At 41.3% G+C, this 26,153-nt stretch overlaps 1 protein-coding gene across 1 annotated transcript in view; it reads left to right on the forward strand.

Moving 5' to 3' along the window:
- Nucleotides 1-26,153, forward strand: part of lyst (lysosomal trafficking regulator) — a 96,223-nt gene that overhangs the window by 59,422 nt on the left and 10,648 nt on the right. The window contains exons 13-48 of the mRNA XM_015379570.1: nt 1,779-2,142; nt 2,219-2,375; nt 2,489-2,662; nt 2,750-2,910; nt 4,083-4,273; nt 4,652-4,897; nt 5,192-5,365; nt 6,101-6,250; nt 8,495-8,632; nt 8,711-8,909; nt 9,002-9,130; nt 10,052-10,667; nt 10,747-10,927; nt 11,077-11,246; nt 13,223-13,453; nt 13,589-13,755; nt 15,861-16,013; nt 16,888-17,079; nt 17,159-17,370; nt 17,449-17,658; nt 17,737-17,913; nt 18,018-18,094; nt 18,170-18,358; nt 19,383-19,528; nt 19,619-19,715; nt 19,833-19,894; nt 19,988-20,043; nt 20,123-20,275; nt 21,884-22,128; nt 23,485-23,551; nt 23,649-23,805; nt 24,202-24,342; nt 24,431-24,648; nt 24,731-24,961; nt 25,609-25,798; nt 25,887-26,023. Of these exons, the coding sequence (XP_015235056.1) occupies nt 1,779-2,142; nt 2,219-2,375; nt 2,489-2,662; nt 2,750-2,910; nt 4,083-4,273; nt 4,652-4,897; nt 5,192-5,365; nt 6,101-6,250; nt 8,495-8,632; nt 8,711-8,909; nt 9,002-9,130; nt 10,052-10,667; nt 10,747-10,927; nt 11,077-11,246; nt 13,223-13,453; nt 13,589-13,755; nt 15,861-16,013; nt 16,888-17,079; nt 17,159-17,370; nt 17,449-17,658; nt 17,737-17,913; nt 18,018-18,094; nt 18,170-18,358; nt 19,383-19,528; nt 19,619-19,715; nt 19,833-19,894; nt 19,988-20,043; nt 20,123-20,275; nt 21,884-22,128; nt 23,485-23,551; nt 23,649-23,805; nt 24,202-24,342; nt 24,431-24,648; nt 24,731-24,961; nt 25,609-25,798; nt 25,887-26,023 (6,558 nt within the window). The remainder of the gene's footprint in view (nt 1-1,778; nt 2,143-2,218; nt 2,376-2,488; nt 2,663-2,749; nt 2,911-4,082; nt 4,274-4,651; nt 4,898-5,191; nt 5,366-6,100; nt 6,251-8,494; nt 8,633-8,710; nt 8,910-9,001; nt 9,131-10,051; nt 10,668-10,746; nt 10,928-11,076; nt 11,247-13,222; nt 13,454-13,588; nt 13,756-15,860; nt 16,014-16,887; nt 17,080-17,158; nt 17,371-17,448; nt 17,659-17,736; nt 17,914-18,017; nt 18,095-18,169; nt 18,359-19,382; nt 19,529-19,618; nt 19,716-19,832; nt 19,895-19,987; nt 20,044-20,122; nt 20,276-21,883; nt 22,129-23,484; nt 23,552-23,648; nt 23,806-24,201; nt 24,343-24,430; nt 24,649-24,730; nt 24,962-25,608; nt 25,799-25,886; nt 26,024-26,153) is intronic.

Raw genomic sequence — 26,153 nt, forward strand, 5'->3', positions numbered from 1 at the left:
GTTGTGTATATCGCTACCATGCTAGTCCCCTTCTTCTCCATGCCCACACTTCCCCCTTTAACGTTCTCATGGTGGTCTCAACAACGTCCGCAGTTACATTTTGAGGGGAAAAAAAACGTTTATATGCGCCTTATAGTCGCGAAAATACGGTAAATAAGATTTAATAAAAGTGTTACAATTTTTTCAATAAATAAATGAAGGTTTCAGACTCTAAGGGAACACAGGTTTGACTTTTAATACCTGATTTAAAGAAAGACGCTGAAAAAGAATATCTTAAACTATTGAATTTAAGTTATAAATCAGCTGTAAGGACCAGAGCTGCCTCTGATAGAGCCAGAAAGAGCACCTTGCTTGATCACCAATTCTAATGAAGCTGATTTGTCTGCTAATGCAGATCCTTCCACCTCCATCGGCTGCTGCTGGACTATTCATTAAAGGTGTCAAAGTTTTTTTTACCAAGGTAGAAGAAACAGTTTTGTAGAAGTTAGAGGGTCAACTTAAGCTTTTTACTCAAGTAAAAGTGTTAAAGTACCATTTTTAAAACTACTAAAAGTAAAAAAGTAAAAGTAATTCAGGAAAAATGTTAAGAACAGAATCTTGAACTACCCTATTAAAGGAACATTTTTCTACAATTCTGGATGAGAACTTCCTTAGACTTAATTTTCTTAGTGTTATAACTAAAACAATGTCAACTTTAAATATGTACTGTATCATCTTGAAGAACTACTTATTTTGGTATGTTGGTGCAACACCACAAAGAAATTTTATTTATGGTTTGTATTTTATTTAAATACCAACAGACCATAGCTCAAATGAGCTTAAATGAAACAAAAGTCACAAGTATATTTTTAAAATGTCGAGTTTAAAGTACAGATAACTGCAAAAAAAAAAATAAAAAAATGTGAGGGGAGAACTTAAACAGTTGTCATAAAAATAATTACTCCAGTAAAGTATAGATGTTCAAAATTTCTACTTAAGGTACCAAAGTATTTGTACTTTGTTACTTGACACCTCTGCCAATCATTGGTTCTGCAGTAGGAGTTGTATGGCTGCCTCAAACTGCTCTGAAACAGAAAGTAGTATCGGTTCCAGAAAAGTGAAGGAAAGCATCCATTTTTCTTTTTGTGTTCGGGAAGTTACGTAGGACCCAAGCTCCATGGTTTATGTGCATTAATGAACACCAAATAGACTGATAAAGTCTAGAATACAGTTCAAAGTAAATAATTATTGCAACCAAATCTGGCAGGGTTTACCTTTTTGGCTCCAGTTCAGACGTTGAAGGTTTTTCTTGTTGGGTTCGATGGTCCTTTCCTACTAAGAACTCAATGGGAGAGGAGCCATCAAGAGGGGCAGAATATCCAATCAGACGCTGATCATGAGTTAACTTAAGAGCCACATCACTTTTTTGAGAAAAATAAAACATGAATTAATTTATCTTATAAGAGGCACTACTTTGGGAGAGGAAAGCAACTTCAGCAATTTAGCATTCTCAGTATAACTAACCTTTCAAATGTGTCATCACTGTATTGAGTAGAAATACAAGCACTGAGTGAAAAGTACTGGTGATCAAAAGGGACTTTTCCAGAGATAAAGACATTTCAAGGTTGATGTTTTGAGTCTAGGCGCTTGTTTGATATAAAAACATATCAAATATATTTTTGCTAGATCTTAGAGACTCGTCATTACATTTTAAAAAGGCCCGTGAGTAGCAAAGGTGAAAGGTCAAATCTGCTTACTTTGTGTGCCCTTACCCTAACATTTTGTTTCCTCTTTTGCAGGCTGTATTACTGAATGGTATCTTACAAATTGTTGAAGCCAACATGGACATGGAGCCTCTCCACTTCCTGACTTTTCCAATACTCCATGGGGTTTCAACACCCGCCGGCTCATCCCCTGGCTCCAGGCAGGTCAGTGCTGCCGGAGGCAAAGGCGTCAATCTGCTGTGGAAGGGTAAACTTTCTCCTGGTCGCAGGGAAGGGGAACCAGACTACCATCCGGGCCACCTTTGGTCTTCTCCATGGCACATGGCGCCTCTCCACCTTCCTCTAGTGGGGCAGAACTGCTGGCCCCACATGGCCCCCGGCTTCAGTGCCTCAATGTGGCTACGGGTGCCTGAGCTCGCAGAGAAGAGTGCGGACAACGGTCTGTCGCATTCCGATACATTTCTGCTTGATCGTTTTGAAGATGGAAGCTTTATAAGATCTGCTTTATTTTCTAGAAGAAGACATCCGCCCTGCATCAGAGTCCCATCCCGTTTTGTCTCAGACTGGAACAAAATCAACAGAAGAAAGCCTTGTTCATATTCTCTCCATGGGCTCCAAGGCACTGATGCTCCAAGTGTGGGCAGACCTCTCTAAATGCTCTCTGACATTCAGGTGTGGTTCAGCCTACGCCACTACTCTAAGGCTTAATGAGGCTTAAATAGGCTGCTACGTCTAAGATATACCCTATATAAACGTTCAAGCTCTATAAATCTTCACTCTTACAGGATTTGTATTGACCCAAATGACGAGATAAAGGCAGGACTGTTGGCACAGGCAGAGTCAGGAGAGGGACTGTTCAAACGAGGGCAATGGCAGCACCTGGGCCTCACTTACAGCCAGCAGCCAGAGGGCAAGAAGAACATCCACAGCCGTGTCGTCGTGTGGGTGTGTGGCATCTGGTGAGAGAAGTTGTCTTAAAAATGTTAACTGGAATGCTGGTTTTAGTTGTTAAACATTGAAGTTTGTTTAAAATTCTTTTCTTTTAGGAAATGTGAGGTTTTTCTGGACTACACTTTGCCTCGTAAGTCCAGTTTATCGTCTGACAGTAACAAAACCTTCTGCATGTTGGGCCATTGCACCGTATCATCTGAGGAACTGGTGAAGCCGACAGGACGGTGGTCCATGGGCACTGTGCTTCTCTTTAATGGTAAGACTTCTGGGATATTTATAGAGCCTTGCCTTTTAGGTTTTCTTCCAGTGTTTAGCTTCATCCATCTATTAACCAACTCTGAAGAAAAGCATACCTACAGCATGTTACCGTCACCACAATGTTTCACCAGAAAGGCACTTTGTGCTTTGGTTAAAAAGATACCTTTTTGTTTAAAACCTTTTTCCTTATTCTTCATAATGGTTTTTGTTTAAAAGCTGAATAGAGAAGAATTAAACTTTATTGTCATTACACTGTCACAAGTACAAAGCGACAAAATTCACTCTCTGTTTTTTTACCCATGCCTTTGGGAAGCAGTGGGCTGCCATTGTGCAGCACTCGGGGAGTAGTGTGGGGGTTAAGGGTCTTGCTCATGGACCCAGAGTTGCAGCCTGTGCGAGTGGGGCTTGAACTCAGAACCTCTGGGATCCAAGCACAATGCCCTAACCATTAGACCACCACTCCCCCACAATTACTCAAAGCTAAATTTAAACACATATTTACACTTTTATTTAGCTAAGTTAGATGGAATGGGGCTAAATGCAAAAAGATGCCCATAAATAGATATTTATTACTGAAGAAAGTTGAAAATCTTATATTTTTTCCCTTTCGCAATTATAAACCCCTTTGTGTTGGATTATTTGAAATAATCCTAGTGAACTAGTACCTAGTAAACAGGTTTGAATATTTTTCCAAAGCCCTGTATTTAAATGAAAATACATTAAAGATGTTTGGCCTCCTTGAACTTCATTGCTTTATGCTTCAGTCTGTCCTCACTGCTGCCCTCTAGTGGCAGAATCAAGGAACTGTATCCTGTATCAGTGGCAGGGTCTGCATTGTGTCTCAGTTCCTCTCTTGCTGTCACCATTCCCCCCGAAAAAAGAAATCTCAACACTCATGTTTTTTTTTATCACAGCTCAGCATCACCAAGGTTTTTAGCATTCAGTAGGGCAAATGTTGTCTTCGAGAGAAAGTCAGCAAGATGTCAAGATTTTCAAAAAAAACATCAAGGTGCACCATAGGGCGCCCCACATTGCAAGATTATTGATGTTCTACTTTTTAGATGAATAACTCATGGTGTTTTTGCTGGATTGGATCAAAAATCTTGCTTTTTTTATTTTTATAAAAAAAAAGAGAAAAAAACAGACATTTGTGCTTTTCTTTCCTATCAGGGTCCAGAATCGGATCGGAGGAGGCTTTCTTCCTCTACTCCAGTGGACCAGACCTCACGTCAATCATGCCTTGTAAATACGGCAAGTCGAGTGGATCAATATCCAAGTTCGTCTCCCAAGAAGGCCTTAGGTGTGAACATGTCAGAGAGATCCTGATGAAGAACAAGGACATCGACACAACAGCGTTGGTTGTAAGTCTCTTCATAGTTTAAACACACAGAACTAGTGAGTTATTAACTTAAGTGCAGATAGATGTTGTATGTTGGGTGATTTCTGTTTATTCATGTAACTATAAAGCCTCTTTTTTACTAGTAATGGTTTAATGCTTCCTGTTTTCTGAGATGAATAATAAGCAGAAGGAAGCTGTTTTTTTAAACCACATAAAAAGCTATTTTAGTTAAGCTGCAGCTATTAAAAGAGGAACAAACTACTTAGTAGGTGTGCTGTTTAAAACGGCAGGTCCTGCAGCAATCAAAAAAAAAAAAAAGATAAAATATTTTAAGTAACCACATTTTGTAAAAGAAAAAGAAATGTGATGGTGTTTATTTATTTATTTTGTGTCTCAACAGGAAAGCTTGGCAATAGTCTATACCCCCAGCAGCCCAAGAGTCTACACAATATATGAGCCTGTGATCAGACTGAAAGGTCAGGCCAAGACGGTGGTCACCCAGCGGCCCTTCAGCTCCAAAGAGGTGCAAAGCATCTCCCTGGACGCAAACGCCTTTAGATCTCTGCTTCCTACTGAAACCCACGGCCTGCAGAGTGTCCTCCACAAGATCGGAGGAACGGGGAACTTTGTCTTCCTCTTTGCACAGGTATCATTTATAGACCTATAGAAATAAATGTATTAAAATGCATTTTAATATAGAATAAAGTATTTAATTATTGGCCACATATTATTGTTGTGCTTGCAAATTTGTGCTTGTATAATAAAACAAAAGGGTAAATCGTTTAAAACAGCTGTTGTTGTATAAGCGTTGCAATGCAATTGGTTATTTTTACAGGACCGTTTGCTCCTTGCACTAGCTGTATCTCCAGTGTTCTGTCTTTTAAGGTAGACTTTCTTCTTTTCTCCCCCCCTCCCTGTCTCTGGGCTTTGCCATGTCCAGACGGTGGAGCTGAGTGACTGCGAGAAGACCCAGGCTCTGGCCCTGCGAGTGCTGCTGTCTCTCTGCAAGCACAACCAACACCGCATCCATGAGATGGACTGTTACCATGGTTACTCCATGATCCATCAGGTTCTCATCAAATCCAAATGCATCGTGGGATATCATATGCTGAAAGTGAGTCACACGTTGAACTCCTTGTTTGCCGTTTGCTCCATTTCTGTATTTCCACCGTGTCTGATCCGGCCCGACAGATCGGTTCCTCTCTGGGCCCGGTGCCGGTGACCCCGCTGTTACTTGACCCTCCGGCTGAGTGTGTAATAGAGCTGTGCTGAAACCGATTCTGTCTGACTTGATGAAACACTGAGCTTCCCACAGACGTCCACAGCACCTCGGATTGCCTTTCTCTCCATCCTTTTATAGTGAGCGGAGAGCCGCGTTGATCGGTCATGCTACTCGCTCATAATTATTCCAATATAAAGGGGAACATGCCGTGCTACTATTACAGTTTGTTCTCATCGTTTCGTCTCCATTCAATCTGTAAATTAAATCTATCTTTCGTATCTTCTCAGAGAACATATTTAATGGAACTCTTCACCTCTGCTATCCCTTTAAATTAGTAGCTATTAGACTTTAAGCTTCTAACATTTATTACTGAAAAAGAAATCCTTAAGGGCTGAAGATTTATGACCTCTGCAGGGAGGCTGGTGATAGATCAGAGTTTTATCAATACTGACACGGCTGCTCAGTGGGTAAACGTCATCCATTAAAATAGAGTCATAAACTTTTCAATAATTTCATTGCTAATGTATTGATTTGTCTTCCTTTTTTCAGATCTGGATCGATCTGTTTTGGTGTTTAGCTCGATTAGTTTGAACAGCACTCAGGCACTGACGCGTCTTGTGTTTGTAGACTCTTCTGGATGGTTGTTGCAGTGGATCGGTTCTCCTCCTTGGGGACGATGGTCAGTTTCGATTTGACACCGAGTCTGCGGCTGTGGTTCAGGATACGAGGCTCCTCTCACATATTCTGCTGGATTGGAAGATTTGGGCCAAGGCTGAGGTAAACACACGCAGAAAGACTGGTGTTGTGTTTCATAAGCAAGCATCAGCATCAGCTGTTCTTAAAGTTTAAAAACCGACCTCTTTTAATATTTAGGATCTAAAAAGACACAACTTCTTAAGATGGTTAGCTCCAGTAAGTTCCAGTAGCAAGTAGTTGTCCTGATACAACTTTTAGACCGTTTCTCGATTCACAAGAAAGCGAGTACTGACTCGTGTTCTCGCTAAGTATGTTCATTGAGAAGTACGCAGGAAATTACAGACTATGGGTTAATTAGAACAGAAGCGAACTCGTGACTTCACCACATGCTCAGCTGGTCTGGAGCTGCATTTCACCTCCTGTTATTAATAGTCTCTAGATAATAATAAATTCTTACTTTTTTCATTTATTGGGGGAATCATAATCAACACTGTCAGATAAACACAAATCAAATGAACATTTTGCTAAATAAAGCAAGAAAACTCTCCATCAGAGCCAGCTGTACTTCACACGGTTATGCCGAGAGAGGGCTGCTGCAGACAAGCTAACATTAAACCTGGCTGCAGTTAGGCTCGGAGGTCCGCTGATTGCAGCAATCCTCTCAACATCGGAAATTTTGCACAAAATTAGTAAATGGGCCATATAGTGTCGCTTAAAAGTATAATGTTCTCGCCTTAAATTATCTTAAAATATACTTTTAGACTGGAAAAATTCTAGAAATTTCAAAAAATCTAGAAATAAGTAAAAATTTCTTAAATTAAGTGCAGGGGTCTTTAACGTTTTCCAGGCCAAGGACCCCCAAACTGATGGTGAGAAGGAGCGGGGACCCCTTAATTATATATATTGTACGAAATTGTGTTACAGTGAACCCTCGCTATAACGTGGTTCATTTTTCACGGTCTCGCTGCTTCACGGATTTGCATCATGCATTGTTAAACTTTATTGTCAAGCATATTAATGGTGGCATGTCGGTTTATAAGGATCTTTTGTCCCAGAAGAAAAAAGAGCGACAACAACTACTGATAACTATGTTCTTCTCTCCAAAAAACACACCTGCACCGCAGGCTTTAGAAGAAAAAAACACCACAGAGCAGAGTCAGGATGCAGCGGCTCCGTCAGAACAGCAGTGAAATACTGTACTGTACACGTCAGTCACTATTTGTCCTACTGTACTTTGTATTTTTTTTCATAATCATTTTTTATTTTCTCCCGTTCCAATCCGTCACGGCGGGGCGGTGCTGATCAACGCAATATTAACCCTTCAGTTCGTATTGATGATTAAAATTATTACTTATTTATTTAGAACTATATTATTTTACAGTACAGCACAGTAGTTAACAACGTTTATACCGTACTTTTATTTGTTAAACAAATGCTTGGGCCAGGAAAAAGTTTTTGTTCCTTGATTTCAATTTTATATGGAGTATTTCATTGTATAATAACTGTAAAAAAAAAAGGTTTCTACTTCACGGATTTCACCTATCGCGGGTTCTTTTTGGAACGTAACCCCCGCAATAAACGAGGGTTCACTGTATATCAAACTGGTCCTATAGTTACTCTATTACAGATGGAGTAATGTAACGAAGTGCTACTTTTAAACTTAAACTGCCGGAAGAAAAAGTGTCAGAAAAAAAGCAGGCAAACATTGATGTGCAGAGAACCAGCATCTGTCCCCAAAGGAAACATTGACTTTCCTCTCCTGCAGGATTTCTGATGACCTCACCTTGAGCTGACCTCGTAAACCAGCAGCGCGTGTCGAGCCAATTCATCCTGCTTGTCACAGTATAAATATGTGAATACAAGCTATGTTAAATGTTTTCCAAATGCAACATTCAGTTTAAATTCAATTCAGTTTATTTATATAATGCATATTCACAACACATGACACCTCAAGGCACTTTACAGAGACAATTCAACCAGATCATACAGTCAGACTGGTTCATTATTTTTTATTTATCTTAGAAAAACCAGCTAATTGCATCGATTCATTGATTCGAAGGCAATCCCTCACACCAAGCATGCTTGTAATGACAGTAGACAGGAAAACTCTCTTTAAACAGGAAGAAACCTCCAGCAGAACCAGACTCAGAGTGAGCTTCTGATGGATGTAATAAGATGTCTTAAAACTTAAAAAAGTGGAGGCTAATCTCCTGGATCTGACTTCCTGGTGATGCTTAAAGTTTGGGCTTGGTGCAGATAAACTGTGGCTAAATAAATCACGGTGGGATTATGTATATGAATAATCTGAAATCCCTGTTTTCTCAGTTTGGCGTTTGGGAAGCACTACTTGCTGCTTTAGAGATCCTCATCAGGGTGCATCACCCATATCAGGTCTACAACATCCGCCAGTTCCTGAACGCTGAAATCGTGCATCGTTTCCTGCTCACCTGCCAGGTGTTACAGGTAGCCCAGCCTTTTATATGCTGTATTGTTTCCCCACTTCCTCTCATTCACAGTCACTAAGAATGTGTTTCTATTAAGGAGCACCGGGATGACCATCTGAAAGCCATCCCACAGGACGTGTGTTTGTCCTTCATCAAAATCATTCAGGAGGTACTGGGCTCTCCTCCAGACATGGATCTACTGAAGCTCATCTGTAACTTCCTGCTGGCCGTTCACCCGCCCACCAACACCTATGTCTGCCACACCCCATCCAGCTTCTACTTCTCTTTGCACATTGGTGAGGAAGCACTCCAGCTGTCTGCATCATCTCTATATTGAAGCCTCATTGATTGGATGCATTCAGCTCTCTTTGATGTAACTATTTTTCAGATGGGAAGCTCTACCAGGAAAAGGTGCAGTCCATTATGTACTTAAGACGCTCCAACAGCGGAGGGAAGTCTGCCAGCAGCTCGGTCATGTCGCTCTCCCCGACGGTTTTCACCGATGGTCCCCATGAAGGTAAATGTAGCTGATTAAAGAAACTCGATCTGTTTGTTCCTGAGGCGAATATTAACCAAGCTGCAGACAGGAAGTGCATGAGGGATCGTTTACTGTATTGAGCAAAATTGGGACCATAAAGAATGTAAGCTAAAAATAAAAAAAAGTTCGGCAAAATAAGGAGATTTAAACCTGGAAAGAAAAAGTTTGAACTTTAGGTTGCATTTTTTGTCTTAATTGCAAAGTTTTTCCACAAAATTACACTTTTTTTTTTTATCGATTTAACAATTTTTTTTTTCCAAACTTGCAGACTGTTTTGTTTGCCTTTAAATTATTGCTCTTTTTTATTGTGTGTGTGTATATTCTTGATAAATAAATAAGCTATAGGTAGGAATGATTGTCCATCAAGCTGCCATTGTAATTTATGACATTATATATAGAAACTATAACAGAAACAGAAAAGGGCTCCACATGAAACCTTAATGAACAATTAATGCAACTTACCCTGCATGGAAAACAGGTTCAAGCAAGGAAGAAGCTCTTATTTGCACAGAAAGCCAATGTCCTATGAGAACAGTGGAAGTTGATACTTCTTTAGATTTAAGTTCAAATGCAAAATGTACATTTCTGGTAGTAGAGGTCATGTTATTGTATTTAGTAATCAGGGAGGAAGAAGAGGGTGAAAAAAGGAGGATAGTATTTTCATTGCTATGGCTGAAACGGATGGTGAAGGTGTTTAAAATCTCTCCCATTCAAATACAAAGTATGCAGACTGAGAAAACATCTTAATGCAGATTTGATACCTGGAAACATCCTGTAGACAAAATGGACAGTTTGTTCAAAGATTTGATAGAGAATATGAGACACTGCCTGCTTGTTGGTGAGGATTTACCAGATATGCAGCTGATCTGAGGCGTTTATTAACTAGCGTCATCATTTTAGGCCATCTCCACGCTCCTTCTCCTGAACACGGCGGCGATGATCAGTCCTTACGGCCCCCCAGCTTTGGTCTTTCTCCTTACTCCTCACCTCTGGCGACTCCTCGACTCGGCCACGGCAGCTCCAGTGAAGCGACCGAAGGAGACAACGGCTCCTTCACCTCTCAGCAAGCGCTCGGCAGCACAGAGACGCTCAAGAAGATCGGAGGGGACGAGCAGCTCCTGAGCAGCTGCGAATCGGCCAAGACGATCTGTGACTCCAAGGAGATGGAGGAGGGTTCTGCTCCTCGCACCCCATCCATCAGCGTGGAGGAGGAGCGGGACGAAGCAGCAGAGGTTGACAGCTTGGCAGAGGGCAGCGTGGGGGTGGTAGAGTCTGAGGAGTGGGCTGGCGAGGAGGCGCCGCGCCGCCCTGACAGTCTTAAGGGAATCCAGTCCTTCCAGAGGAGCCACAGCAACCTGACCAGTCTGGGTCTGGCCTTCCCATTCCCTAACGGTTCTCTGGCAGTCGCCCGCTGGCCCAGCGCAGCAGACCGAGCATCCATGCCTGAAGACTGGGAGAGCTACACCTACTCTCCCGGCTCTGACAGAACTCACAGCAAGACTGAGCCCAACGACAGGTAGCTACTGCTTACCACTAAAAACAGCCCATAATCCCCCAATCTTCACTTCATACTGAAAAAGGTTTGTTTGTCTCAGGTCCAGCACAGAGGATTGCTTGGTGCTGATCTGCTGTGGACTCTATGACCTTCTGAGGGGCGTCCTGCTGCTGCTGCCTGACCTCATGCTGGAGGAGGTAATGGACAAACTCATCCAACCAGAGGCTCTCATCGTCTTAGTCAATCATCCCTCACCTCTCGTCCAGCAAGGAGTCATGAAGGTGGGTTTGTAGCCTGCTGGAACATCGCTGTCTTTAGCAATGTGCTCATTCTAGCAATTGTTGCTGTAGAACAGGAGCACACAAGTGGGTTTATTTTTGCTGTGCAGCATGTTTTTAGAGTATTTATTTTTTCTCTTCATTGCTTTCAGCTACTAGACGCCTATTTCAGCAGAGCGCTCAAAGAACAGAAGGAGAAGTTCCTGAAGAACCATGGCTTCTCCCTGCTGGCCAACCAGCTGTACATCCACCAGGGGAGCCAGGGGCTTCTGGAATGCTTCCTGGAGATGCTGTTTGGACGACCCATGGGTTTAGAGGAAGAGTGAGTCCGCGCATTACTTCCAGAAGCATCTGAAGTTTTTTTCTTTTTAACTTTTGTTTGTATTATCTTCCATATTGCAGCCTTCATTTTTGGCCTAGTAGTTAGAGCAGTGAGTTGATCTATGAGAAGGGTGCAAGTACCAAGTTTGATCCCCACAGGCTGCAGTCTGGGTCCCTCGGGCGCCACACAATGGGAGCCCACTGCTCCTCAAGGGGATGGGTTAAATGCAGAGAGTGAATTTCCCCATTGCGATAAAATACAGGGAATTACACACATTTACACATTTATTTAATGACTAATATCTGATGCATACATGGAATGCAATGTCATGTTTTGTTTTTTTTATCGTTTCTTAGATATAGTTGAAAATTATGTGTAAACCTCTTCTGCTAATAAAAAAAAAAAATGTGGAGGCTATAGATTCTTAAATTCCACACAAAATACAGATTATTAATCTGGTGCTCAGATATAGACCAACATCTTTAGGTTAAGAGTCCCCAGAGAGTAAAACTCAACCATATGCTTTTTGTTTTACCTTTTGCTTATATGATCCTTCCTCTTGCAGAATTACTGGAGTTTGTTCAAATTGATTCCCTTTTTGTCACAAACAGCTTTTACACATAATAAAACAATGACAAATAAAGTTAACTTGTTTAAAGGGTTAGTTTTCTTGTTTTATGCATCAACTATTTCTTAGATTCCTAAACTGCAGATCTGTTTTTGGCTAATTTGCTTTTTTCTGCTTTTTGACATTTTCCTTTTAATTCAACCACAGTCTGACTGTAGTTTAAACACCTGAAAAATATTTTAAAACAATTAAAGTTACATCAGACCTAACCCTGTTTCCACACTGCAAAAATGATCTCAAAATGAGTAAAAATACCCTTAATTTGAGCAGGTAAATAAGATGCTTTGCCAGTGGAAGTAGTATTTTTACAAAGTGTCTCACTTAAATCCTTAATTCAAGAAAAAATGCACTCATTTTAAGAAGAAATTACATTATAGATACGGACTTAACACATCTCTTTTTTTTTTTTTGTTATTAAAGTTTTTTATTTTCCTTTAAACAATCAAACAAGTACGATACAAAGCTTGCATGGCATAGTATACAAAAAGTAACAGCTTATAACACATGGTCAGACAATTAACATAACTATAAGGATAAAAGCAGAAATAGACGGTGTTCCTGGATGATGAAGGGTAAAAAAAAAAAAAAAAAAAAATAATAACTAAAGAATAAATAGGTGAAAAAGATAAAATATAAAAGGGTCGCTACTGAGAAGTCAGGTAGACTTGAAAGAAATACCAATTATTTAACCCCACCTGTCCTTTGCTTCTCAGTCTAGTTAGCATAACCTCATATGATACCATTTCAGTCATTAAAACTTTCCATTCCTGGAATGTGGGGTGTTCAGATGCCTTCCAGTGTCTCAGTATAACTCTTGCAGCTGAAGACTTAACACATCTCTAAGTTTTTCTGTCGATTCTGAAATCACTGCTCAAGTGCAGCTGACAAATATCTGATCTTACTTTTGATTTTGCTGCTTCCCATCTGAAACATTGTGGTTCTGTTACATTTTGAGGAAAACTTACATTAAATGCAACGCCAGCATCCAGATTAAGATTATGTTTTAGGAACATCAGATATTTGTCCAACCGGATGTGATCTGAAAGAACAGACTTTGTGATCTGTCAGAAAAAAATCAGAGATGGGTTAAATTCCATTTAACCACTGGCAGGAAAACATGATACCTCCATCACCCTGCTTGACAGTAGGCAGGAGTTTCCATCTATTTCTTGATTTTAAAATGAAATAAAGATGCTTGTTATATAATCATTCCACCCTGCATATATATAAAGGAACACATTAGGAAAATCAATTGAAGCAGAAAAACAATTTCCACATCATCCGTCAGTGTTTAGCTGCTTCTCATTGTAACTTTGTTTGTAAATGTCTCTTGTTTCTGTCTCTACAGTCTTGACCTGGAGGAAATGGAAAATATCTCACCTTTCAGAAGGCGCTGCATCATCCCAGTGTTGGGTCTTATTGAAAACTCGCTGTATGAGAACTCCTTGGTGCACAACATCCTTTGTATGCTGCTGCAGCTCGTCAATGCCTGCCCCAAGCTGGCAGACATCCTGCTGGATCACGGGCTGCTCTACGTGCTCTTTAACACCCTATCGACCCTTAACGGCATGGAGAATGGGTAAGATGGGCAAAAACAGTGGAGGAATTGTAACAAGAAGAGAAAAATCTCACTGCTGTTCGTCTATCATCCTTATATCGGAAGCTGAGTTTGTTTGCTTCTTATTTTCTTATTCTTCTCTCCACCTCTCTGCAGTATTCCCCTGAATGATTACAAGCTCCTGGTGTGTGACATCCAGCAGATGTTAGTCGCTGTGACTATCCACTCCTGCAGCTCTTCTGGGTCTCAGTACTTCCGCATCATAGAAGACCTCATTACGCTGCTGGGTTTCATGCAAACCAGCAAGATGAGACGCACGCAGGGTGAGGCCTGGATTTCTAAAATTCAGTACACATCCAGACAATAAACGAGGCTTCTCATGCGCTGCATCTGGTCGTAGAGGATGAAACCGAGCGCTTGGGTTTCTGCTGCTGAAAGAAAAAAATAAAATTACTTCAGAGTAACATGAAAAAAATCTACATTACATCTCACATCTTGTCTTGCTGCTACATCATTTTCTGATCAATTGACTCTCTGAAAAGACCTCCCTGTCATGTGGTGTATCACATCTTTTTACTTCTTGGTAAAATTTTGAACTTAGATCATTTTCTTTCTTCTTCTGTAGCCATATAAAGACTGAGGTCTGACTGGTGATATTCGAAAAGAGATGGAGAATCAGGATTTTACTCTCCTGAGATAATTGCCAATGAGTATCTGGCATTTTATGCATTATAATGAATAGTGGGAAATGAAATCCTTTCGGTTTTAGGATTATGTTCCTTACCAGACAAATTAAAAACTACTCAATCTCATTATTTATTGATCAAAAGGAGAGAAAATTGTGAAAATGGTCTTCAGTGAATAGATATGAGTACCGTATTTTCTGGACTATAAGCTATAAGGGGAGCTCTACATATAGGCCCTGGAATAGGGATAAAGAAGAAGAATGCTAGCTCCTGTTAGCTTGTTGGCTCGCAGCAGTAAGAGCTTCTACTGAAAGATGGGGCTTGTCACTACCCGATCTGTCCCTGAAGCACGATCCGTTCTGCGCATGCGCCATCAGCTCATTTGCGCATGCGCATCCAGATATATATCCGGGTCGCCTTTGATTTTATTTTGTTAAAAAGACCTGAATTACATTTTTTCCTACCCCAAAAATAGTAAGCGTGCCAAAATATGTGTCGTCTCTTGCCAATCTGCACCGGAAATGGGATCCTACGCTACTTCCGTTGGCTAACTTTTTCAGCTTTGGATTTAAACATAAATCGAGTCTTTTTTTAATTTTATGTTTTCATTTCCTTTTAATCTTATGGTATATAGTGAGTGATCTGAAGAAACAAACAACTAAAATGCAGATAAACATGGTTTAAACATATTTTGACGGACTGCTCTGAGCATATGTGATGATGGCATCAGAGAAGCAGTTTAGCAAAGAAAATGTAAGAAGCATCAAATTTGTCTCACAAAAGTCATAAAGCATTTTTTTTAGATGTATATTAGCATTCCTTAGTGATTTAAGGATAGAAATAAGTAATTTTAGTACCATAATGACATTATTTATGAACACCCAAATTTATATCTGTTCGCTTATGCGCAGGACGGATCGTGCTTCCGGGACGTATCGGGTAGTGACAGGGTTTCCTCGGCTTTTTACTTCAGCTCTGCAGGAGTTAAGCCCTGTCTATTCATTGGTTCGAAAACTTTAATGAGGCAAATAAATGTCAGAATGTGTGAATTAAGGAGATTTCTTCTCTGTCATGCCTGCTGATGGCATGTTCTGATTTGTGAAAATCAGACCCTTTTTCTTTCATTTCCAACTTTGACTTCCCCCTCTAAGGAAAATAGAAAAGCTGCATCTTCTTAGAAGCCACCTGGTTTAAAGCGTGGGGAAAAAAGTAGCAGCTTATAGACCAGAAAATACGGTAGTTGTAAAAACTCTCCCGACCTTTAATCACTGTGTCGTGTGGTTCTGGAAGGATTTTAGCTGCTTTTATGATTTTACTTTTTAATTAGCAGCGTTGTTGAAGCTGCTCTGTTAGGATTAGATGGACAGATTTCTGCAGGACAGCTTCAGTCCCACTAATGGAAACAATACCTCATGTCTCTCACTGTCAATTCAAGCTTTATTCTTTTTTCTGTTGTTCCTACACCTGTGAACACGTTTTCTCTCTAGAGTGACAGTTTTAAACTCTTTTCCACCTTGAATTAGAAGCAGTAAGGTACTGATCTGTTTCTGCTACAAGTTAATAATTCATGAATCATGGTAGAGCTGTATCTAGCTGTGCTCCTCCACACAGACCTGATGGAAATCTGCATTTTTTTGCAATTTACTGGGTAGATTTAGGTGATTGTTTCAGTTTTTGGTGTCAGTCGGGAAGATAACAGAAAGCAAAGCTTTTAAAAGGGCATGCCCAATCTGTGTGTTCAGAAATGGCTGTGGCCCTGCAGTTCAGAGTCCTCCAGTCGGCCATCGAGTTCATAAAGACGACGGCCAACCAGGAGCCTGCGAAGCTGAGCAGTGCCGTCAACACACCCACCTCTCCGCATCACGCCAAATATCAGAAGCGAAGGAGCATTGCAGGTAAATGCTTTAGATTTAATTTCTTTTTTGCAGTGATCTGGTTCTGTCTGAAGTGTCGGTTTATTAAACCTCGTCTCATCCTGATCTAAAGGTTCCATTGCCATGAAAGACTCCATTATCCCCCGCATCCCCAGACAGCACTACTGCTCCTTTGGCCAAATCCCAATGTTCTCTCCCTTCAGCTTCCTGTCCCAGGACTCCCCCCTCCCCTCCCCCACTGGTACCCCGTCGTACATGCTCCACTGTGATGCAGGTAGCTGGGACCTTAGGTCCACAGCGGAGATCATCCTCCTCTTATTGGGGGGATATCTCCCACGTTTGCCGTGAACTTCGATCCTTCCCTCGCTTTGGGATTTCACTTTGCCCAGCATTCTCACGTGCTGCTGGTGCTTTCAAATCTGCACGCTACAATGCTTACCTGAGTCAGTGTCAAGCATTTCAGCAAACATCCTTCCCTCTTAAATATCTTCTCTTTGAAAAACTTTAGATTAAAATTCTTTTAAAGCTTCATATAAAAGATAACTTTTCAGAAATTCTCTCATGTTCCACTCGATAACTTCCATGTATTTCCTCAGTGTTTAATGTTATAGACCAAGAAAAAGTAGTGGTTCAGTACGAATGTTAATTACTCTCAATTCTAAAAAGTGTGGCATGCATTTTTATTGCTCTCTCCTGATTTAGCAGCCGCCAGAGGCACCTTCAGATGCTACTACAGCTCTAATTCTTAGTTTAAATGTGGATATTTTTTCCACTTCATTATAATTGATCACTATATGCTGGTCTATCACATTAAAGAAAACATAGAAGTCTGTGGCGAGGCTCTTTCTTTAGACGTGAAAGTATCCAAACTGAGCCCCTCATGTTGCGTCTGCAGGCCGGCGTCGGTTCTCTCTGGCCCAGACTGACTCCCTCCTGATGCGGATGCGCTCCGTAGCCAGCGATGAGCTCCACCAGATGATGCAGAGGAGGATGAGCCAGGAGAACCCGATCCGAGCAAGTGAGACCGAGTTTGTCCAACGCCTGCAGAGGCTTGTGGTTCTCGCTGTCAACAGGCTGATCTACAACGGTAAACAAAGTCAGATTCTCTGATGTTGCTCCTTTATTCATCCCCTTCTCTCATCTAATCGTAGTTCCTGTAATTTCAGATGTGAGTGAGGACTTGTTCGACCTGCTGAACATCCCAGACTCCCCAGACCATCACATCTTCACGCCAGAGCCAGGCGATCAAGCCCACGACGACAGCAGCTCGTCCTCCATCCCTCACTCTCCGATCCCTTTTATTCTTCCCCATGCGAGCAAGAAGAGTTTTCAGAAGGACATCCTGAAGCTGATGACGGATGGGATCAAAATCAGTCTGGTAAGAGCTCTTCTTTCTTCTTCTTTTTGTTTGTTGCTGCATCTTCTGACAAAGTGTTTGTGCTTCATGTGGCCACAGGGCAGCACTGGTCGGGGTGGAGCGCCAAATCACCAGTGGCGGAGGATCCTCTGGTCCTGCAGGGACACATTCAGGGTGCAAATCGGCCGTCTGCTGGTGCACACGCTCAGCCCATCACTTCCACTACAGGACCGAAAAGAGGCGCTTGACTTTGTTTTTGATCACAAGCATATCGATATCCTGAAGGAGAGCCTCAGCCCCGGACTAGAGGTGAATGAGAAACCCTGGTTTCTTCTGGAATGTTACTTACAGACCCTTATAATTAGCTTTATTCTCTGTTTCACTCAGCACGGACCAAAACTGTCACTATACCTGTACGAGATGTTGCACGATCACAAAGACGAGCTCACTAAAGAAGAGCAAAGTGCAGTGGGTGTCTTCATGACCTCGCTTAAGCTCTGCGGCCATCGCTGCATCCCGCCCAACGCTCCACACAAACACGATCTGCTCAAAGCTATAAAGGAGGTAACTTCTGTTGTTTTGCAGGAGAGGCCCCGGAGCTTTCAGGGCGAAAATATATGTTTATTAGGAGCTGTACGTATTAAAGGCATTCCGCTTTATTAATGCAGGAAAAACTCAAGTATGAAGCGGAAGAGAAAACGAGTAAAGCTGCGTGGGAAAAGAAAATGGCTCACGCACAGAAGAAGTAAGGTGGAAGTTTTTTTTTCTATATGCTAAAAAAAACTTGAATTATTTTTAATTCTCTCTTACTCCTCTTTAGTCTAATCCAGAGGCTTGATGGAAAATCCAAGGATATTTCCAAGATTGCGGCTGATATTACTCAGAATGTGTCTCTGCGGCAAGGCATGGAGAGGAAAAAGGTCATCCAGCACATCAGGGGTCTGTACAAGACGGAGCTGAGCGCCAGCCGCCACTGGCAGGAGCTGGTTCAGCAACTCACACACGATCGGTAGGCGTCACTTAATCTATACTTTAATTCAACTTAAAAGCATTTGCTATAGAGACTGAGACTTTATGATGATTAATACCTTCTGTTATTTGCATCATGCAAAAATAAGGAAAATGATGCAGTCCTAAAATTTTTATTTAGAAAAAATAAGTTACATTTAAGGATTTTCTGTTTCCCTACATTTAAAAAAATCAGACAAAAAAATAAATCGCTCAATTAAGTTTATTTCCTACCCCTCTTGCTATAAAGTTGTAGCTCCTGTGGTTTATTTTTATAAAAATATTCTAGTTCTGGTTGGAGTCCGGGGCTCGATGGTGTTTGCATTCCTCTCTTAGCATGCTTTGGTTCTCTCCATGTAATCCGTTGCCCTCGGACACCGCTCTCATAGATGCAGGGTTCCCGCGGGTCCTTAAAAAGTCTTAAAAGGCATTGAATTCTTCAAAATAAAACTATGGCCTTAATTGGTATTAAAATGTCTTAAATCAGTCTTTCATAGGTCTTAATTTTTAAAACATCATAAATAGGATTATTTTTGTTACGATTTATTTTTGCAATCTAAATAAAACATTAACGGCTCGCCATTATTGGTTCTGTCCCGATAGCGGAACCAATAAAAGCGTTGTTGCGGCCGGGACATTTGGGAGATGCGCCATCAACTTTTTGTCTGGAAAGTATGACCAAAATGTAACCAAAATTGGCTCCAGCCAAGAGTTTTCTCCATGGTTAAAACCAGAGAACAAACATGAGGCTCAGTGGATTTCGTGCAAGAAGTCATTCAAGCTCAGAACGATGGGAATTAAGGCAGTGGAGTCACACATGAGAAGCACGAAACACAAATCGTCAAAATCGAGTTACAGAGAAACAGCCGGTATTTCTCAGTTTAGTTCCACCCTTGTCTCTGCAACGCCTCCACTTATCACCAAATCAAACATACTAAGAAAACCATACAAAGAAAAATGGCTGCAAAAAAGACTTAGCACTGGTTATGTTGTGGCTTTAAAACTGCTTTTACCTTCTGTTTCAGGGCTGTTTGGTACGACCAGACGTCCTACCCAACGTCATGGCAGCTGGATCCCACTGAAGGCCCAAACCGAGAGAGGCGGCGGCTGCAGAGGTGCTACCTCACCATCCCAAACAAATACCTGCTCAAAGACAGACGGAAACCTGAAGGTAAATAAGCGGCCTTATAAACGCTCCTTTCTCAAAGCTTCCCCCTTGTCTTTTTGTTACTAAACATTTGTTTCTCCGTGATGCTTTCAGACGCAGTGAAGCCGCCTCTGTCCTTCCTATTTGAGGATAAGACTCACTCCTTCTTCTCCTCCACTGTGAAAGACAAAGCCACCAGCGAGTCCATCAGGTACAGCTCACTGATTTTCTCTGCCACAGTGTAAATATAATAATGGTATCAGAGTGTTAGAGTAATGGTTCTGCATGGATGGACCTACTGTAAGCGAACGGTGTTTCCTCCCCTTAGGTTCACCAGACGGTGCACCAGTGTCGCCCCCTCCAGAGAGACGGCAGGAGAGTTGCTGCTGGGTACGACCCCAACCATCACTCACAGCTTCCAGACACGAAAAATAAACCGTCTTCTTCTCATCGCATTAAAATTTTAATCCCATTTCCTCACAGGAAAGTCAGGGATGTACTTTGTGGAGGACAACGCCGCTGATGCTCGCGACAGCCAGGTAAGCAGCTGAGTGGTGCCTGCTGTGGGTTTTTGGTTAACCGCCTCGCTGATTATTTACCGTCTTTGTGTTTGACTAGATTCTTCAGGGAGAGACGGAGGCGCCATCTTTCTCCTGGACGTACGAGGAAATCAAGGAGGTGCACAAGAGATGGTGGCAGCTGAGAGACAACGCACTGGAGATATTTCTGACGAACGGCAGGACGTTGCTGTTAGCCTTCGACAACACCAAGGTGAGGGGGAAAATTAAGTTACCGGTGACTTGAAAAGGGATCTATAGGTGTGAGACTTAAAAGCAGTGTTAAAATAATGTTGTCTGCTTCGTCCCTTAATGATAAAACAGCAAAGAGATTTTGAATTTTAAAGGTATAATTGAAAAAACGGCAACGCTTTTAGCTAACTAAGACACACACTTTAAAAAATGTAAATCTAAATAAGTTATTTTCCCCTAAAATAAGTGCATTTTTTCTTGAACTGAGGTGGTAATTGAGACCCTTTGCCAATGGAACAAGACAATTAACATAAGGAAAAATATTGCATTGTCTTATTTCAAATGCATATTATCCAATTATCTTATTTTAAGAGTAAAAATACTCGTTCAATTGGAAAATAATCTTATTTACCTGCTTAAATTAAGGGTAAATACACTTAATTTAAGACATTTTTACTTATTTCTGAATTGTTTTTGCAGTACATGATGCTTCCCTCTAATGGCCGGCATAAATGGTGTGATTTTGGAGAGATTTTTGTTGGTCTTAAATATGCAGAAATATTACAGACAAAGCTTTGAACCCATGATTAGCAGCAGTGCTACAAAGTGCATCAGCGTACAGCCCACAATCTTCTAATTCTTAACTTGATTTAAAGGTTTTCACTGCTTAAGGAATTTATAAAACTTTGAATCTATTAAACTAATGCACAGATCTTATCTGAATTATTCTACAATAAATATACATGCTAATACATTTTGTCATCTGTTGAACATTTATTGCATTAGTGTTAAAGGGATGTAAAAGTGATTTTTAATCATTTTCATATTTATCACAAATTTGTCACAAATTGGTTATCGAATCATCATCTTTTTTATTATTCAATCAATCAATCAATCTCTTTATTTAGACACAATTATGGTCCATAAACAGACAAAAACAAGAACAATAATAAAAAAAAGAGAAAAATATATATATTTGTATATATAATAAAATAATCAATCACTGACATATAAACTAAAGCGCCAATGATTCCATTAAAGGTTTTTATAGCTAAACCCAATTTTGATCAGTCTAATTTAAACTCTCTTAAAGTCTCTGTTTTTGTGTTTAAGGTTTCTGTCAAAGTTCAATTTGTCTGAAGTGTTTAAATTTTAGTCAATTTACGCTTCTTAGTGTTGTATGATGTCTGATGGGCCCCTATATAAGGGGAGTGGCAACCTAGTGGTTGGGGCATACAGTAGGGCTTAGAATCCAGAGTTTCTGAGTTTTAGCCCCACTCCCACAGACTGCAACTCTGGGTCTCTGAGCAAGACCCTTAACCCCCGATTCCTCCCCGGGCGCCCCATGATGGCAGCCCACTGCTCCCCAAGGGGATGGGTTAAATGCAGAGGTAAATTTCTCCAATGTGAGATTAATAAAGTTCAATTATTATTATTATTATTGATCTGCATCCATTCAGAAACAAGAAAAGCTCAAATGTATGTTAGTTTTTTAGGCTGTTTTGCTCCACCATGCTTGCATATAGATGCTGATTTCTTCACCTTGATAGCACTGATTCTTTTAGATCACTTGTGTTCAAACCGGTGTATCTTAACAAATGACTCTGTGGTCTATGTTTCCCTGCTTTAGTTCCGAGACGACGTCTACCACAACATCCTGACCTCTGACCTTCCCAACCTGTTGGAGCATGGGAACATCTCAGCACTCACCCAACTGTGGGGCTCCGGTCAGATCACAAACTTTGAGTACCTCACCCATCTCAACAAGCACGCCGGCCGCTCCTTCAACGACCTCATGCAGTACCCGGTGTTCCCCTTCATCCTGAGCGACTACAGCAGCGAGACCATCGACCTGCAGGACACAAACATCTACAGGTCGGTACTTGGTACTGACTCTTAAAAAGCCATTTTATATGTGTGTTGATGATAATCGTGTATATTTCATTGTATTAACTCCATATACTGCCCCCCCCCTGCAAAGTCATAAAATATTTAATCATTAGGATGACATGTTTAAAGTTTATTTTTGTTTTTATTTGATTAACTTGTCTGTTATTATGGACTTTATGTATCACTTGCTTTAATGAACATTTAGACTTATTTTTATCCAACAATGCTAAATATTTATGGAGTACAAAACATACCTCTATTTGTTATTTGGGATGTTTGCAAAGGGTTAAAATATATCAATACAATGAAAAGGTTCATTCTCTGAAAACACACATCACTTTGTCTAAAAGAAGAATCAGTTTGAAATATAGGTATACTGATTGATAGCCTCGTAAGACCATCCTGATCTCGCGAGCTTTCAAGGTTTCACTCGCTAATCAGTCTGGAGACTCTCCGTTAAAGAAAATTTGGAACAGTTCACCAAACGAACGTCCAATCAGCGTTGGCTTTGAGGCGGGTTGAGGTGTGACGCAACGAGAAGCGCGACAGTTCAGTCTAAAGAACATGGCGGTTTCAGCCGATGAAATTAGCGTTAGCGTGGCTATTGAGCAAGTTTTATCGGAATTACAGAGTATTTCTTCACTGAAAGAAGAGCAAAACACTGCTCTGGAGGCTTTTCTCAGAGGAAAAGATGTTTTTGCTCTTCTCCCGACTGGTTTCGGCAAGAGTTTGATCTATCAATTGGCTCTTCATCGTCGCTCTGTTAGTACGTCATATGCTTCGTTGATCTGATTGGTTTATTTGGCCCATCTATCACCAACATAGGCCTATCAGCTAACCAGTATTTTCGCCCCTTCCCAAAATTACTTCAACGGAGGGTTTCCTGATGGATATGCGGAGCAAATCCATCTGGCGGAGTCAGGTTAACTGATTGATGCATGTTTTAGCATTTTCTCCTTTGACTAATTGCATAACATTTTAATTTTAATCATTTTAAAACCTAAAATCTTAAATGGAACAGGGGTTACATTGAAAGGGAAAAGTTTTTTTGTTCTTTTTAAACAAAGGTCATGTAATGTTTTTGGCTTTAAACTAGTTTTAGAAGCTGGTCTGAAATCTGGTCTTCTGAAAGGCCTTTCAGCAAGGTGTCAGACTGCTGTAATAATTCATAATAATTAATGTCTAGTGTTGCCATCCATGTGTGCTACCATCGGCTATACAATGACAGCTTGAATCATACATACTTTTAAATACTTATTTTGTAGCTTTGAATATAAAAAAGGTTTAAATCAGGTGATATTACTCAGAGAGAACAAAAGTCAAAACTGTTTCACTTTGCAGGAATTTAAGCAAACCCATTGCAGTTCAATCGAAAGAAAAAGAGGACCGATACGTCGATAATTACAAGGTAAGGCTTTCAGCACGTTCCAACTTGTATTTTTCATCGAGTTCGCTGAACGATTTCGGAAAAAAAACACATCTGCTTGGTTGTGTTTAATGCGCAGTATCTGGAGGAGGAGTACAAAAAGGGAATCCGTGAGGACGACCCCATGCCTCCGGTGCAGCCTTACCACTACGGCTCGCACTATTCCAACAGTGGCACGGTTCTGCACTTCCTGGTCCGAATGCCCCCGTTCACCAAGATGTTTCTCGCCTACCAGGGTCAGTTATGTGGTTATTTTCTCCTAACTTTAATGGGAAAAATAAAAAAAAAAGGAAAGTTAATTTTATAGTTTATGATTCATGAACAAAGATACACCACCTTTGATTTTCAGTATTTCTATAAATGTCTCTGCTTCTGAACTTGCTGGATTTTCTTGGTTTTATTTAGAATAGAGCAGAATATTGTTCCTTACTTTCTCTTTGCGTTTTGTCTGATCAGCCCCTTTCCTGTATTTAGTTTTTTCAATCATCCATCTCATCTATCTGATCTTCTGAGGCATCTTTTCATGCCGCTGCTAATGTATTCAGCAAGCAGTGTGTTTAAGGTCATGAAAGGAGGTGTTTTCTAAAGCAGTGGGCTGAATGTGAAATTCAATTTTCTTTGACCTCAATTAGACCAGAGCTTTGATATCCCGGACCGGACGTTTCACTCGATGAACACCACGTGGCGCCTGTCCTCCTACGAGTCCATGACTGACGTGAAGGAGCTCATCCCAGAGTTTTTCTACCTCCCAGAATTCCTGGTCAACAGAGAAGGTGATGATTTTCTCTTTTATTGTTACATAACGACTGTTTGTTAATGAATAGGTTTCCTTTTAACTACATACGGTTTTTGATTGCACAGGTTTTGATTTCGGGGTTCGTCAGAACGGCGATCGGGTGAACCATGTGAATTTACCACCATGGGCGCGCAATGACCCTCGTCTGTTCATCCTGATTCACCGCCAAGCCCTGGAGTCTGAGCACGTCTCCCAAACACTCTGTCAGTGGATCGACCTGGTGTTCGGACTCAAGCAGAAAGGCAAAGCGGCAGTCCAGGCCATCAACGTCTTCCACCCAGCTGTGAGTAAGAGGGGACCATCAAGTCTGCTTGAAAAGCCTTTTACGGTTTTCCTTACGCGATCTTTGTGTGTTGCTTCCCCAGACTTATTTTGGCATGGATGTATCCGCTGTAGAAGACCCAGTTCAGCGTCGTGCTCTGGAGACGATGATCAAAACATACGGCCAGACACCCAGGCAGCTCTTCAACGCCACTCACATCAGCAGGACTGCCCCGAAACTCTTGATGGAGGGTGAGCTCCCAGCAGCCATGGGGCTCCTGGTGCAGCTCGCTTTCAGAGAAACACGGGAACAGCCAAAGGAAATCGTCTGCCCGGTAATCCTCTCTATCATTTAAAAGTATAAGTCCCTGTGTGTTTGTTGGAGAACATTAATGTCGCGGCTTTTGTATTTTACCTGAGACCTCTGGGCCACTGTAGTAAAGTTAGCCAACAACACAATTATTACACACCTCAAAACTAATGGAAGAGGAGCTAAAAGAAGCCCAAAGGTTGTTAGAAATCTCATTGTTAAAAGCTATGCAGGGTCAGATTAAACTAACCTGTACACAGAGTATCTGTATGGAACGGAGCGGCCAGAGCCCGATCTCAAAGACAGGACGAACAGAGTCCGCTGAAACAGAAGTAATCAGATAACTATGGGCGAAAAGCAAAAACCTGTAATTTAAAAAAAGAAAAGCTCTTACAGCGGCCAGTTTAAGAGCATAATAAAGGGTAAATATTAGAACATCATGCTATTGCAGCTGCAGTCTTGTTATGGTTACAGAAAAGCACTGCTGCATTTTTGGCCCACCTCCTGTGATTGGTCGAGACTGTTTTAGACCAGAGAGTATTAACCCTTTACCAGGCTCCTTCATGCGCCAGGCTAAGAAGAAGAACATGGAGGAGGATGTACAGCAGATGTGTTTCTAATCTATGAAACGATTTGATGCTCATCTTCTAGTTTTCTCCTCCGCCTCCTCAGAGCCCACTGCCCTGGATCAAAGGCCTAAAGTGGGGTGAGTACGTAGGCTCTCCCTCTGCGCCCGACCCGGTGGTATGCTTCAGTCAGCCGCATGGGGAAAGGTTCGGATCCCTGCTGGCCCTGCCGACTCGAGCAATCTGTGGTCTGTCCCGCAACTTCTGCCTCATGATGATCTACAGCAAAGAGCAGGGTAAGAAAGACATTCTTGTATATTAACCTGTGAAGACACGTTTTAGCGTCGTCCAGACTCGACAGGCTTTATTCCCTCTGTTCTCCAGGTGTGAGGAGCATGCACAGCACAGACATCCAGTGGTCGGCTATCTTGAGCTGGGGATACGCGGACAACATATTAAGGCTTAAGAGCAAGCAGAGCGAACCGCCCATCAACTTCATCCAGTGTTCACAACTTCACCAGGTACATAAAGGTTTAAAATGATCGAGTTCAGACTTTGAAGACTCGCCAACGCTGCAGTGTTATTTACCCCATTTACTCTACTTTTGAAAAACTGTGCCGAGACCGGTCCGAGCTCGGATCAGTTAACCAG

This window comes from Cyprinodon variegatus, unplaced genomic scaffold, assembly GCF_000732505.1.
Source record: "Cyprinodon variegatus isolate N-32 unplaced genomic scaffold, C_variegatus-1.0 Scaffold195, whole genome shotgun sequence".
In the NCBI taxonomy this organism is placed as follows: Eukaryota; Metazoa; Chordata; class Actinopteri; order Cyprinodontiformes; family Cyprinodontidae; genus Cyprinodon; species Cyprinodon variegatus.